The 15045-nt window shown below is 66.4% G+C and overlaps 1 protein-coding gene across 1 annotated transcript in view; it reads right to left on the bottom strand.

Moving 5' to 3' along the window:
• The window catches only part of SIM2 (SIM bHLH transcription factor 2), a gene marked incomplete at both ends in the record, with an annotated part of 34612 nt that extends 22373 nt beyond the window's left edge, over positions 1-12239 (bottom strand). The window contains 3 exon segments of the mRNA XM_084875864.1: positions 1647-1736; positions 4529-4611; positions 12065-12239. Coding sequence (XP_084731990.1) covers positions 1647-1736; positions 4529-4611; positions 12065-12239 — 348 coding nt within the window.
• Between the last annotated feature and the right edge of the window lie 2806 nt (positions 12240-15045).

Genomic DNA, 15045 nt, shown 5'->3' with positions numbered 1-15045 from the left:
TTATCACTCCGGGAGTTTCAATACCTGCCCCATCCCACAACAAAAACCACGAAACTGAGTGCATTTCCCTTTTTGCTTTGGCTGCTAGGAAGCTCGGATTTAAATTTGCTATTTCACAACAACAGTAACTTCACCTGATCTACACTATGTTTGACCAGTCGCTTTTAAAGTATGTGAAATGTTTTGTCTTGTCTGTGACATGATAAGACGAACCAAAGGTTTTATAAAACACGACTGGAAAGACTAAGTCATCTGACTAAGTCCATCAGCCAGCCACAAAGCACGCCAGGAGTAGACATCAGGCTGGGCACAGCGAAAGGGTCTTAATTACAAATATTGCCAGGTCAACACTCAGAGGAAAAAAACTTTGCAAAATAGGGGGAAATATTAACTTTCACGTTTCCCACAGTATTTTCCATTCCACAAGGGCACTCGCTGCTCCCAGAGCCACACTGTCAGAGCCAAGCCCCGGTCTGTCTTATCTGGGAGGCCTGGGTTCGTACAGAAGAGAAAAGAAAGAGGCAAGAACACACCACACAGTTCCAACAGGAGACGATTCACGCCAGAGAACGCTGCGTAAAAAACACGCAGGCACCAGGGGTGCGGACAGGCACGCGGGAAGAGAAGGCTGCACACAGAAGACGGGTTTTAAGGAACATAAAGGCGGCAAAAGCACAGGATCTACGCCAGATGCCACTGCAAGCTGGCGATTCCCTTCTCAGTGAGAAAGCCGGGGCCCCGGAGCTGGCCCGTTTTGTTGTGGCTCAGCTACCCAAGGGGGCTGGTGCATCACAAACCATCCGCGCCTCCCGGGAGCCCACTTCCTGTGAATAATTAATTCTCTGTGATCGAAAACCGCTCTGGTAATTCCCAAGGTAAAGAAACATTTAGTCCCTGGATGTTAACACAAAACAAAACACAAAAAAAGGTGGCTTTAGAACCTGCTCCACACCTGCTAACTCAGAACCGTGAGCGGCGACCATGGGCGAGTGTGCCCCCCCCCCCCCCCCCCGGACCCACCCACCCCCGGCCGGCGGCAGCCACATTCCCCAGCAGGCTCCCGCGGACCGGATCAGGAAAGCCGAGTGCAATTCTTCCCAGGGGATGAGCCCCTTTAAAAAAAAGGTTCCAGAAAAATCAGTCATATTTAAATGCTCTGAAGAAACCAGGACCTTGCTGTGCAAAACAGTAGTGAACTGCGTTTTACGAGTTTCTATCACAAGCATATAAAATGCTTTACTGAAACGGCCGCTGAGCTGGAAAAACTCAGGAAAAATTACCCGAATTCCATGTGAACGCTCATAAACCCCCCTTCCCTCCCCCCAACGCACTTTCTGCACAAAACCCACGTCCGCCACCGGCTTCCACAGCAACGCGCACCCCAGGGGCAGGCCGTGGGCAGGGGCTCCCAACGCTGCCCCCGGGGTGGGGGACTCCGGCCCGGCGAAGCGCAGACAGGCTGGCCCTGCACCCCGAGGGGAAGAGGAAGGAAGACGTGGAAGGGAACAGGGAGAAGAAGGCCCCTCGGGAACGCCTAGGAGGAGGATTTCCCAAAAGCAGATGGGGGAACACAGGGCCACTCCGGTGACCCACCCCCACACGCGTTTCCCACCGAGGTCACGCACACGCAAGCAGGCACCACCTACCTGGGACAGGCCCAGGTGCACGGAGGCCGTCTCCGAGATGTACATGATCTTCCCGTCCGACGCCACCACGAACACAAAGCCGTCCAGGGTCTGGAAGAGAAAGCGGGTCAGACAAGACAGGCGTACGTGAGGGTTAAGTCTGATCACTGTGCTCTCGCTAGGATGGGGGGTTGTGTAAAATACGATCGCCAGCACGTATTTGGCAAATGCAAAAAAAAACACCACAAAACACAGACCCCAGACCCGGGAAGGGCTGTGAGTTACACCAGCGTGGAGTCCCGCACCAGGCTCTCCGATGCTTTTAAACGCTGTAAAAACAGCCCGACACGCACATCGCAAAAATCAGGCTAAGCGTCTGAGAATTCCTCCCGCGCCCGGTTTAAATGCAGTAGCTTTATTGTCCGGGGTTGTTCCAGCGCTTAGCACAGATCCGGAGTTGTATGGTGCTTAGGGGACAATCGGCCGCCCTATAGCCCATTTTATGTCATAATTGGCGGTGTTTATACCACGAGGACATGTGCTTTATTTGCCACGATCTTCTAGTTACCGCTAAGTACCATTTGAATAATAAATTCCAAACACCACCGCTCCCCAGAAAAGAAAATACCGGGTTATTTGAACAGACTGTGTCTACAGAATTAATGGTCTCGCACAGCCTTTGCAAAAATTCACGGAGAAGGAGGATTAGTTTCTGAGAAGTTAAAACTACCTCCGTGGTCTTCGGATTTGGCCGGCGTTGGCCAGCCCTCAAAAAAAAATGAAGTAAAATTATAAGAGGTCGTGAAGACATATAAAAAGGTACTGACCATATTGATATGTGGCAAGGACAAAAAACCCACAAACACTGTGAGTTGTTTTTTTTTGAAAAAGGGAACTGCATTGTATTTACCCATTCATGTTTTAAATCCGGGACTAAAGAAAAGCAATAAAATCTGCGAAGGATCTATACAGCCCACAACGCTGCCCCCATAAAAAATATTCCGAATTAATTTCTGGCCACAAATTCTATTTTTACGGCGTGTAATTGGAACCAGATTACCTTTGGCTTTTTCCTAAACCCGCTCCGTGGGAAGGGGGTCAGGATGCCGCCGAAGTGAAACTTGGAAGGTGCCCGCACATTCCCCTCTCTCTCCCAGCGAGAGTTTTTGCTGCAAAAACCCTTCGCCAGCCAAACTCTCTTGTCCTCTCCCTCCGCTGAGGTGGGAACCAGCATCTGGATGAGAAGCCCGATTCTCCTGTTTCTAACACAGCTACAATCCCCCCCGCATCACCCCAGCTACATGCACACACACCAACGGCAGGGCCATGGCTAAAGCTGCCCGCGTTCGGCGTTGGGGCGCCTCCTGCGTTCTCACTGGGCTCCGGGCGCCTGAACGAGATGCATTAACGAACAGCCTCTGACAGGGAGCCGAGTGAGTCCAAGGAGAATTACCATAATCAGATTCTGCCCGCCGCCAGCAGTAGCTAAAAATAACATCCCCGATGGCGAACGCTGGGGCGCCCTGGCCGCTACAAAGTTTCGCTTGCGAACGGCCAGGGCGCGGGCCCGCACGCACGCGGGTTCATTGCCCAGAGGGTTGGCAGCGGAGACGGGGGGCAGGCTGTGCCGCCAGGCTCTCCCGGCCCGGCACTCAGCTGCCCCACATTAGTGTCACTTGTAATTCGCAGGGGCATCTAACACGGGAAACACCGCGGGGCCGGGCCGGGCGGGGCCGGCGGGCGGAGAGGCCGGGCCGGGCTCCGGGCACCATCCCGCCCGCCGCCCGCGCAGGGGCCCAGCCCCGGTTTCCGACGCCCCGGCCGCTCCGGAGCCGCGTCCTCAAACACAAATCAGAGCGGGCACCGGGCGGAGGGTCTGAAAGATCCGCTTTTCCCAGCGCGGCCTCCGCTGACTCCAGCCCAAGCGGCCGGGTCGGCCGCCAGCTCCCTTTTCCGTAAAGAAAACAGGCCGGGGCCGCGGAGGCAGAGACAAATGACGCCGGGATGAATGGGCCGTTGAGCGGCTTTGTGAGGGCGCGTGGCGGCTCTGACCCGCCCGCCGGCCGCCCGCCGTGCCCGCCGCCGGGGGCTGGGCACCGGACCCTGCGGGGACCCGGGTCAGGTCCGGGCAGCGGACGTGCTGAGGATGAACCGGGGCGCTGAGTGGCTGACCGCCAGCCAAGCGAGGGCTCCTTCCCCCCGGGCGCCGGGCGCCGGGCGCCTCCGGAGGCCGCACCACGGCCCAGGCGCCGCCCGAGGGACCATTGGGACAGAGCGGCGCTCCCTCTTGCTGTGTGACCTCAGGCGTGCTGCTTCGCCTCTCTGTGCCTCAGCTTCCTCCTCTTTAAAAAACGGAGTTGGGAACAGAACGCCTTCTAGGTGGGTGGGAGGCCAGAGGACGCGGGAAGGTGTAGGAGGATCTGGCTCTCCGTGAACTCCAGCTGCTCCTATTCCATCGGCGATGGGTCTCTCCCCCAAGCACCCAGCTGTCACCGGGAGGGCCCGCTGGTTCGGAGCGCCCTGACCGGCCCGCTGGCTCCGCTGGCCCAGCCCAGGCACAGAGCAGGGCTCCCCAAAGATGGGGGGGGGGAGGTTGGAAAGGACTTAGCCACGCCCGGCGGAGCCCTAAGGCCCAGAACCGGGGCGGAGGGGCACTGGGACGGGCGGGCGGCTCTGGCGGAGCCGAGGCCACAGGTCCCCCGGGCCGGGCCGGGCCGGGCGCGGTGCGAGCCCCGCGGCTGAGGGAGCCGCTGGCTGGGAGGTCGGGCACCGCCTCTCCCCGGGGGCGCCTCCCCTCTGCAGCCGGAGGCCTGTGGGTGCGCCCCGAACGCTTAAGGGAGGGGGAGAAACCTCCAGCCGCGCTGCGGGCAGCCATGACCCCCCCTCCCCCCGCACGGCCCTACCTGCAGCAAGTGCGACCCCAGCTCCTTGGCCACACTGTCCAGGGGCCCCGAGCGGCTCGGCTGTCCCCACGCGTCTCCAAGACCTGGGCAGGGACAGAGCAGATCAGTGAGGCAGGACTGCCCGAGCTGGCCAGCCAGCGCCCGAACCCCTCACTCCCCGCCCCCCTCCCCCCAGGGCCCAAACCCCTCATTCCCAGCACCCCTCCCCCCAGGGCCCAAACCCCTCACTCCCAGCACCCCTCCCAAACCCCTCACTCCCAGCACCCCGCCCCCCAGGGCCCAAACCCCTCACTCCCAGCACCCCTCCCCCCAGGGCCCGAACCCCTCACTCCCAGCACCCCTCCCCCCAGGACCCAAACCCCTCACACCCAGCGCCCCCCAAACCCTCCACTCCCAGTGCCCCCCAAACCCCTCACTCCCAGAGCCCCCTCCCCCCCAGGGCCCTAACCCCTCACTCCCAGCGTTCCCCTCCCCCCCAGCACCAGCGCCTCCATTGAAATGCAAAAGACTGGAGAGAGTTCCCGACTAGACCTGAACCGATTGCCCCAAGGACCCTCCTCCCTCCCTCCGCCCCGTGTCCTGCAACTGCATTTCCCCAGACAGAGAAGCCGGAGCCCTGAGCCCAGGAGGCAGCTCTGCTTGCGTTTAAGAATGAAATAAAATAAGAAACCTTTTCACCCTCAGTCACCCCGAGCCCCAGGCGCCATCCCGCCCAATCCCGGGCTGCGGGGAAGGTCACCTGGGGCTGGGGGCTCTCCCTGCGACGGGCGGAGGCAGCCCTGTATCTACCTGCCGCTGTCCGGTCGCTCACAGCCCCCCAGGCCTCCGCCATCGCCTCCGGAGGCCGCCCGCCCCCCAGCTGCCGGAGGCCGAGGAGACCCCTCCCCGCTCCCCCGCCCGGCCGGCCCAGGCTGTGACCGGCCGCTCCCTCTGCGCTGGAGGCGGCGGGAGAGCCGGGGAGGCCGGGCGCCTGGGGACTCACAGTGGGTCCCGGAGTCCGTCCGCAGGGCGAGCGCCCCAGGCCGCGGCCGCCGTCTGCCTGCGCCCATTCCTGCGCCCGTTCTGTCCGCCTTCCATCAGCCCGAGGGTCCCTCCCCGCTGCTCGGGCAGGACCCGGACGCACGGTCCTGGGTCCCCAAACCGCTGAGGACAGGGAGTGGGGGCAGGGAGTGGGGGCAGGGAGTGGGGGTCCCCCGTGGTCCCCGAGGGGACGGGCGTGCGTTTCTGTGGGCTGTGACCCCGGAGGTGGAACCGCACCCGCGGAGGGAAGCTGAGGCCTGGAGTCCTGAGGAGCCGGGGCCCAGCGGCTTCGGGGACCCTCCCGGGAACTTAGGCAGAAAAATGAAGAGAAAATCACCCCCTTTTATTCTCCCGCCCGGGCTCTAGGTATGCGGGCTCATCCCGGTCCCCCAGAGGAAGGAGCTGATCTCCAAACACCCGCCCCCTCCACTGCCTGCGGCCTCCACCACGTGGCAGAGCTGCCGGTCCTCAGCACACCCCTCCCTCCCCCAGGGGGGACCCATGACCAGAGTGACCTCTGCCCCTCACCGCAGGCCTCCGCCCCAACGTGTCTGCGGGCAGTGGCAGCGAGTCCCCCACTAACCAGAACCCCAAAGGACCACAATTGAACCCCCCTTTCCCCCAGGCTTAAATAAAGAAAGAATCTCATAAAGACCAGGAATTCAGGTTTCCGAAAACGGACGGATGCGCCCTGCTCGCTGTCCTTCACCGCCCTTCCTGGCTCAGCGGTACCTGTGGCTTCCGGAAGGTTCCCTGCCCAGTGACCTGGGAAGGTCTGCACACCCTTGGGAATGGCCGTGCACCAGACTCCCCGACAGCCCGCGGGAGGCTCTGGCCTCCCCTGCGAACGTGCGGGGAACGGGTGTGATGGACAATTTCCCAGAAATCCAGACGCCAGCCTGCTCCCCTCTCATCACTCCGGGTGCTCCTTACGGACGCCCTGCCAGCCCCGGTGCCACAGAGTGACCATCTGTGGAGGCAGGTGGGGTGCGCCGTTCCCCTCACAGGCTCCTGTGTCACCCACCAGCTGCCAGCTCTTCCATCAGAAACCGCTGTGGGCAGGCCTGTTACTGAGCCCCTAAAAACCCACTGTGGGCAGAAGGCAAGACTAAAGAAAGTGAGGTTTGTAACCAACATGGCCCCCGAAGTGAGGTGCTGTGTGTGTGTGTGTGTGTGTGTGTGTGTGTGGCCCTTATCTGCACATGGCAAAGGCTTTGAAAGAAAATAAGGGACCAGGGGTGCTGAGCTCTTCGGGTGCGGCCTGTGGCTGGGGGTGTCACTGTGCCCCTGTCCTGCCCAGACCGGGAGCCCCCCGCTCAGTGAGGCCAGCAGCCCAGCCCGAGCCCTAAGCCCACCAGGGCCTGGTGCCCCTGGCCTGCAGCAGGGAACCCTGGGGGCAGGGGGCTCCCGCCAGGTCAGGGGGAGGGGAGGGGCCCGGGCACCCCTCCCCTCTGCCTTCCAGAGTTCGTGGGCGCCCGGCCCTGGCACTCAGCTGGGCTCCCCGTTCAGTGCACACCCCCCCCCCTCCCAGGGCCAGAAAGCTTTCCCAGCTCCGAGCACCCACTGGGCCTGCAGGGGCCACACAAGTCAGACGCTTCCCCAGGGAAAGGGGGTCACACTCCCGGAGGAGGGGACACAGGAGGGGAGACACACGGAGCAGAGCGCACGCAGCCTGGACGCCCACACCAGCTCCCCGGACAGACAGCCAGCACCGGCAGCCTGGGTGCCCGGCCGGACACCAACACTGCTCCCGGGGCTCTGTGCCATGGAGCAGGTTAGCACAGGGCCTGCCCGGCCCTCCCGCCAGGGAGCCGGGGCCTGGGCCTGAGAGAACCCGGGGGGCCTCTGGGAGCCCCCACCCCACCCCCACCCCCGCCCAGGGACACGGGCTTCACCCCCCCTCCTCCCTCCTCAAGGTGCCAGCCGGCCGCCTGGACGGTGCCTGCTGGCCGCAGCCTGTCTGTGTCCCCTGTGAGACGGGGTGCTGGGGGGAATGAGCGGAGCCCACAGGTGCCAGCGGAGAGCCAGTCCAGCTGCCCCACCCCGGTGGTCTCCTCCTCTCCCTCCCCCGTCCCTGCCTCAGCCTCCGCCTCCGCCTCCGCTCCCCTCCCCCACCTACTCCCCCCTCGCCCAGGAAGTGAAGACACTGGGGTCACACTCTCCACTGGCCAACCACTCCGGAGTCAAGAAGGGGGGAGGGTGGGGAAGGACCAGTGCCCCCTTCTCCATGGGGGCCATCGTCCTCTCCCCAAGCGAGGGAGCCAGCACACACTGCCTGTCACTGCTCCCTGGCCCCATCACACACACACACACACACACACACACAGGCAGGGCGGGCACCTGGGCAGAGGCGGGGGGCAGCCTGTGAGGAGCTGGGCTGCCCGCCTTGCTGCTCCCGGAGCGCCCAGAGCTGGCGCCTCCGGCACCGGGACTGTCGGCTCTGGGCCTCCGGGCCCCGTCCTTCTCCCGCCTTGGATGCCGTCTCCCCGAAGACCCCAGCCCTCTCCAAACCATCCGCATGCCCCCCCGCAGGGACCCGGTGTGAAGACCCCAGCCCTCTCCAAACCACCCGCACACCCGCTCCTGATGCTCAGACCTCAGGACAGGACGGGAGGGAGCAGCGGCCCCAGCGCGACAGCAGGCCAGGCTTCCATGGCACCCAGAGCGGGACTGATCAGCTGCCCCGAGCCCCATCCCCTCCTCCCAGTGCCAGCCCTGGATCTCCCCCACCCGCCGGAGCGTCCTGCTGGAGACCCAGCTTCCCCTCGGACCCAGGCCACGGCCTGGCGGGCTCCCGAGCGTGGGAGAGGCTGCAAAGGCCCGGGTTCTAAAAACGAAGTCTGTTTTTTAAAACGACATTATGTCGGGCTGTGTAGAGGAAGGCCTTAGCTCTGTGACCCCAGTTGGTGTAGGGGTGTCTGTTCTCACCAAATCCTCTGAATCAAAACCTGTAGGCTCCAGACAACAACTCCTAAGACGGCCCCCTCCTCCCTGGCGCTGGAATGTGCGTGTGAGGGGGGCGGGGCGGGGCTGCCCAAATCTAAGCGCAGACAAACCCCACATCCGAGCGACCCAGGCTCCCGCCCTGCCGCTCCGCTGTGTGCGACGGAGGCTTCTGCTTCTTTCCAGCGATGAATGTTCATTCTTCCCCACCCGGCACCCACGCCTGACTGGTCCTCAGGCCCGGGGTGGGGACAGGGGGCTCCGGTCTCCTTTCCACAGTCAGCCTCAGTTTCCAGCTCCATTCCTGACCCCCTCTGGCCAGGTCCTCCTGCTCACCCTGCCTGCCGGGGACTGCGTGTGCTGGCCCGGGAGCTCAGACCTCTGCTCAGGGAAAGGGGGTTCGGTGGGGGGGGGGGGTTTAGGCCACGGAACCCCGCAGCTCCAAGGCTGTGGGACCTCCTGCAGCCGCCGCCCAGCACTGGTGACACGGTGGCGCCGGCCTGGGTCTTGGCCGCCATCGGACAGAGCAGCAGAGCGCGCCCACCCTGGGAGCTTGGGGGCTCCTGAGGGCAGGCCGAGCTGAAGGAGGGCAGGACCCCCGCCCCTGCCCCCCCACCGCCCAGAACTCTCAGTCTCCTGCGGCCACTTCCGAAGCCGGCCTGGCCATTCTGCCCTTTCCTACCCCCGGCCCCACTTCTCAGTCTTCGGGGAGAACGTGTGCGGGTCCAGAGAAGAGCGAGTCTTGTCATTGTGTGTATGTGTGTGTGGTGGGGGGGGGGGTTCCACTGACTGCCGTGGAGGTGGCCTGTGGCCGGGACACGCGGCACCGAGCTCACAGGAAGCGTGACGGCTAAGAACCGGTCTGAGTCCCACCCGCACGGCCAGGCTCCTCGCACGGAGCTCAGCAACCCCGTGCAGCCCATGGCACAGACCGGACGGAGGGCTGGTGGGCAGCTTCAGAGGGGAGCCAGGAGAGGCCCAGCTCCCGCCGCCCTCTGCCCCCTGGGGCTCCCTGCTCCCTCCTCCCGCCCCTCGGACTAAGAAGGAAGGAGCCAGCAGAAGGCAGAGGCGAAGGGAGAGCCGGGCACAGGCTTGCTCTGCCTTCCCTGTGGGACCTGGGGAGCCCGCCTAGAAAGGCTCCCCGGAGAGTCCTGGGGTTCCTTCGGCTTCGGCTGCTCTGTTTTGAGCCCGAGGTCCTAGACCTTGCTCCCCGGCCCGGCCTGGTCCGGGGCTACGGGGCACCGCGGCCCAGGCCGGCTTGGGGCCGGTTCTGCCCGGCATCTTTCCATCGGAGGCCAAGAGCCCTGAGACCCTGAGCCCTGACACCGCCCAGGGCGGCTCGGCTCTGGCCCTGAAACCCGCCGGATGCCTTCGCCGCCCCTGGGCTCTCTCAGCTCCTCCAATGGAACCCCATCCCCCTGCGGACCCTAACCCCGAACGGGCTAAATCAATTACAGCGCCTCCTCTGCTGCCCCTGGGAGCCACTGTGGGGCGAGCGGGCAATCCTGCATAATTGAGCGCTTTCTAAACTCTCTCCCTCCCTCTCCCTCCCTCTCTCCTCCCCTGGCACCCGCATCACAGGTCTTGTCCCAAAACTGACCTGAGGGAAAACAGCGCAGCCGCTCAGAGGTGCAGGCCAGAGGCCGCTGGGTGCAAAGAGCCCAGAGGCTGTCTGCCCCCCTCCAGGCCAGCGCCCCCACTCCAGGGGAGTCTGGTCAGAACCGCCCCCTCTCTGTCCCCTTGGCTGGCTCCCCAGCAGGCTCAGGGCTCTTCCCAGCACTGTAGGTGCTCCTGGAATTCCAACCTCCCAGCACCGCCGCCAAGGCCATAGCCAGGCCACTGCGGAGCCGCACAGGGGCCGGACCGAGACTCCGGCCCACACACCCGAGCCTGGCTTCCAGGCCGGAACGCAGAGCTCCCGTTCACTCTCTGCCGCAGCAGACCGCAGCTTCCTGACGTTTAGCAGGTTTTCCAGGAAATCCCCCGGACAACCTACTGCTCCAACGAGGCCTCCTCCGTCAGACCTCCCTTCCAACGAATTTCTGGCTCGTTTGAAATTCGTGAACTCTTCGGGTTGTTTCTTTGTATGTAATTTCCAACGAGGGCAGGGGAGGGGAGGCGGGCGTCCTGTCTGGGCCCATACCTCCCCGTAGCATTCCGATAAAATAAAATAAAACAGCTCAGGGAGCACACCAGCTCGCACCCTCCTCCCCGGGTGCGAAGGACCGGCCAGGGTAAACTCCGATCCTCTTTGAGTTTTCCCGGAAGGCCTCACGGGCAGGGGAGTGGAGAGGTCACCCGCCCGGCAGCTCCTCCGATCGGGGTGGGAAGGGAAGGGAGGCCGGCGGGTCTCAGGCTTCTGCTCCCCGAGGAGAGCACGGCGGGCCGGCTGGGAGGCACCGGAGGCCAGGCCGCTGCTTCCGGCTCCGCTCCCCAGCCAGCCACGCAGCAAGCCGGAGCCGAGCTGAACCGAGCCGGCCGCCAGGCCCTCCCCCTGCACCGAGGTGGTGTGCCGGCTCCTGACCCAGAGGAGCTGTGTGCTGTGGAGGTGAAGGTGTTGAGCTTAGGGCTGGGCGGACAGTCTGGCCGAGCGGCCTCAGGGGCCCAGGAGCTGGCTGCAAGGACACCTGTCGCCGCTCTGCAGACCCTCTGTGCCCTGCCGGTGAGCTTGGCTCCCTGCTCACCGGGGCTCGGAGCCCACTCAGCCCCAGGGGTCCTGGGGACCCATCACCCCAAGTGTGGGGTCTCCGGTGTAGGCAGCAAACGCCCAGAGGACACAGCGGCTGCAGGGGCCTTGGTTCAGAACCCCGGGCGCCCAAGCAAAGGCGCGCTGACCAGGCCTCCGTCCCCCGTGAGGCTGCCCGCCCAGCCACTGGTCACCGCAGGCCAGTGCCAGCACCGAATGCCGGCCCAGACACCCCACCGCCTCTCAGCACCCTGAGTCTGCCGACCCTGCGTTCCTGGCCCCTGACACCTGCCCCTCCGGGTTTTTCATTCCAATCCGGAAACAAGACTGTGCTCAGGCCTGCCTGCCATTTTCCAGCTCGTCGGGGGCTCTCTCTCCTGCCTGGTCTGGGCTCCACACTCGCCCTCTCTCACACCCGGACCCCTGAGTCCCAGCCCAGGAAGGTGAGCAGAGCAGAGCACCCGGAGAGGCCCAGCCTGAGGCCGCCCGGGACGCTCTGGGGCGCTGGGCCTACAGGCCGGCGGGCGCTCCGCACTCTCCGCGGAGCAGCCGGCGCTCCACTCCCCGCAGGGCGCACAGGCTGCCGCCTCGGACAGAGCGAGAGAAGGGAAGGAGGGAGAGGAAAAGAGGAACTAACGGAGGAGAGGAAAGGGGGGAATGAAGGTCGGCAGGATGCAATCGCAAGCTTATAGATCTAATCCCCGTCTACCCCAGCCAGCCCCAGCCAGGAGGTGGTGTGGTCTCGGGGCTCCAAGGCCCTGGTCCTTGTCTTGAGCCGGACCCGGAGCCAGAGCGCCCTGCCAGGCCTCCCCAGGACTCCGCGGGGCTGCGGGAGGACGGGCTCGGCTCCCCGGCTCCCCGGCTCCCCGCTCCCGCCGCGGGCTCACCTTCGGGGAAGACGGCGCGCATCTTCAGGTAGCTGGTGGTGAGGCGGATGATGGACGCCTTGTCCAGCTGCGAGGTGATGGCCGAGGGCAGCGGCAGCAGCTTGGCCAGCTCGTAGAACTCGCCATTCTCCTTCTCCCTCCGCGTCTTGGCCGCGTTCTTGGACTTCTCCTTCATGGCGCCGCGGCTGCGGGCATATTAGCCCGGCGAGCTCCGGGCCGGCGCCCTCGGTGAGCCCGGGGCGCGCCGGGCAGGTGCGCTCCCCCGGCCCCGGGGCGCGGCTCCCCCGGGCGCACAGCCTCCTCCGGGCGCAGCCTCCTCCGGGCGCACAGCCTCCTCCGGGCGCGGGTCCTCCGGGCGCACAGCCTCCTCCGGGCGCACAGTCTCCTCCGGCGCGGCTCCGCGGGGACGGACCCCGGCTTCCCGCCTGCCGCCGCCTCTGCTTCTCCCGCTCCTCCCGCTGCTCCGGGGGGGTGGACCCGGGCCGGCGACGGGCGGAGGGCCGTTCAGTCCGTGGCCGAGGGCTCGTCCCCGCGGTGCCGGGGCCCCTCCGGGCGGGCGGGCGGCGGCCGCGGGGCCATGGGCGGGGGCGGGGGCGCGCTCTCCGCCTCCCCGGGCGGTCCGGAGCCGGAGTCCGCGGTCGGTCGGTCGGTCGGAGGCGGCGGCTCGGGCCCACGTGCGGCCGGGCGTGTGTTTATGGCGGACCCGCCCGCGGGCGGAGCGCCCGGAGGGCCGGGGGCGGGGAGGGCGGGGCGGGGCGGGCCTCCTGCGGGCTCCCCGCCGAGTGCGGCCTCCGAGCCGCCCTCCCGGCGCTCCGCTCCGGGCCCGCGCCCGCCGGCCGGTGAGTGCGCTCTGCGCGCCGGGGACCGCGGGGACGGCGGGCGGCCCTCGGAGGGGCGGCGGGGGGAGAGGAGAGGGAGAAGGAGAAAAGAGGGAGAAAAGAGGGGCGCGGGGAGAAAAGAGGGAGAAAGGGGGGGGCCGGGGGGCCGGGACCTCCGCCGCGGCGCCGGCGGTGGGGGGGGCGCCCCTCGGGCCGTGTCCGCGGAGAAGACAGAGCCTCCGCGCGCCGCCCGCGCCTCGCCCTTCCCGCCGGCGGGTCCGGCCGCGGGGAGAGGCGGAGAGAAGGGGGCACCCCCCCCCGGAGCGGGCCTGGAGGTGCCCTGCGCCCTCTCCTCCGAGCGGGGCCCACGGACACGGCGATCCCCCGGAGGGTGCGGAGGGGCCGGAGGGGCCGGGGCCGCGGGGCGCGGGCGGCGGGAGGGCCGGGACGGAGGCGGGTTTGGAGGCCCGGCCTCGGCCAGGGCGGCGGGACAGGGCCACAGCCTGGCTCCCATGCCCGGCCCAGCGCGGCCGGGATTTGGGGAGATCTGCCGGGTTTGGGGGAATCTGCCGGGATTTGGGGAGATCTGCGGGGATTTGGGGGGATCTGCCAGGATTTGGGGGAATCTGCCAGGATTTGGGGGGATCTGCCGGGATTTGGGGGAGTCTGCCGGGATTTGAGGAGATCTGCGGGGATTTGGGGGAGTCTGCGGGGGTTTGGGGGGATCGTGGCTGCGGGGCGCTTCAGGTCGCGGAGGGTGGGTCGTGGCGAGCGCCGGTGGGCCGCGGGGACGTGGCCACACTCCGCCCGCAGCTGCCTGGGACCCCAGTCCTCCGGAGCCCCTGCACCCCAGTGCCTGCACCGCGGGGGACCCTCCGCACTTCCGGGCGCACAGACCCCACCTCGGCCAGCCCCGTGCGCAGGGAGGACCGCAGCTCCCGGGAGGGCGCACGGTCAGAGGGCAGCCCCGGGGGCGCGGGGGTGGGCACAGGCCCCCCACCCCGGTGTAGCGGTGGGACTGGGGCGCCCCTGGAGGCGGTGCTTGGAGGGACTGAGACCTGGTTCTCCCGCCCACTGGCCCGGGCTGGACGGGCCTCCTCGGACTCAGTGCGGACCTCCTCCGGCGCCCGGAACCCCTTTCCGCTCAGGGCGCTCCGGCCTTTTCCGAGGACAGCCCCCCCCCAAGGCCAGACGTTCCCTGGGGGCGGGGGCACCCACCGCCCCGCACCCTGTGTTTGGTCCTGGCGCGCAGGCCGGTGCCCGGACCTGAAGCCGCGGGAGCGGGCGGTGGGGCTCTCACCCGGCGCTGGGCAGAGGAGGGCCAGGTCTCGATTCCCCGGAGGCGCAGGGGGTCCGGGCCCACTCCCCCTGGGCTCCCCTCTGGAGCCCCCAGCGCCGCCTGCACCGGGCTGGGAGGATGCAGCGCCCCCAGCCCCCCACCCATCCTCAGTGCGGGACCGGAGATCCTCCTGCTGGACGCTGGCGGGGATTCTCCCCGGGGCGCGGGGACCCTGGCAGCACAGAAGGAAACTGCTCCCCGGCTGGACGGAGTGGCCTCCGTGCCCCGCACCCCGAAGTGTTTTCAGGCTGATTTTCCCGGGGTTACGGGGAGCACACTGGGCTCCAGGCTGGGTTTCCTCGGGGCCGCAGTCTGCGCGGCCTTACAGGGGACCCGCGTGGCCTGGGGCAGCCTGGGCGCTGGGAGATGCGCAGCCACATCCTGTGGGACTTTCAGACCCTAAGCCTGCCCAGCAGACGCCCCAGTGGGCAGTGCACACCCACCCAAGGCACCGGCTCCAAACACCGAGCCACCCAGCTCAGAGCTGAGGTGGAGGGAGGGAAGGATGGGGCTGCCTGGTGGAACAGTGAAGGAGCCCCGCCCTGCCTGACCGGGGCCTTGTCAGGGGCCAGTCCCTCGGACAGGACACCCAGGACAGGCGGCCACAGGCCAGAGCGCTGGGGAAGCTGGGGAAGCAGGAAGCCTGGGCCCCGTGGAGCGGCCAGCACGGCCAGGGCCGCCCACTGGGCACCGCCCTGGGCCCTTCCGAGAGGCTGCACCCAGCCTCCTGCCCCAGAGACTGCACCCCAGCCTCCTGCCCCAGAGACTGCACCCCGGCCTCCTGCCCCAGAGACTGCACCCCGGCCTCCTGCCCCAGAGACTGC

This window comes from Pipistrellus hanaki (genome assembly GCF_964339955.1).
Source record: "Pipistrellus hanaki genome assembly, chromosome: 2".
NCBI classification, from domain to species: Eukaryota; Metazoa; Chordata; class Mammalia; order Chiroptera; family Vespertilionidae; genus Pipistrellus; species Pipistrellus hanaki.
The sequence above is the reverse complement of the archived record's forward strand: the minus strand, read 5'-3'. Positions and strand labels throughout refer to the sequence as shown.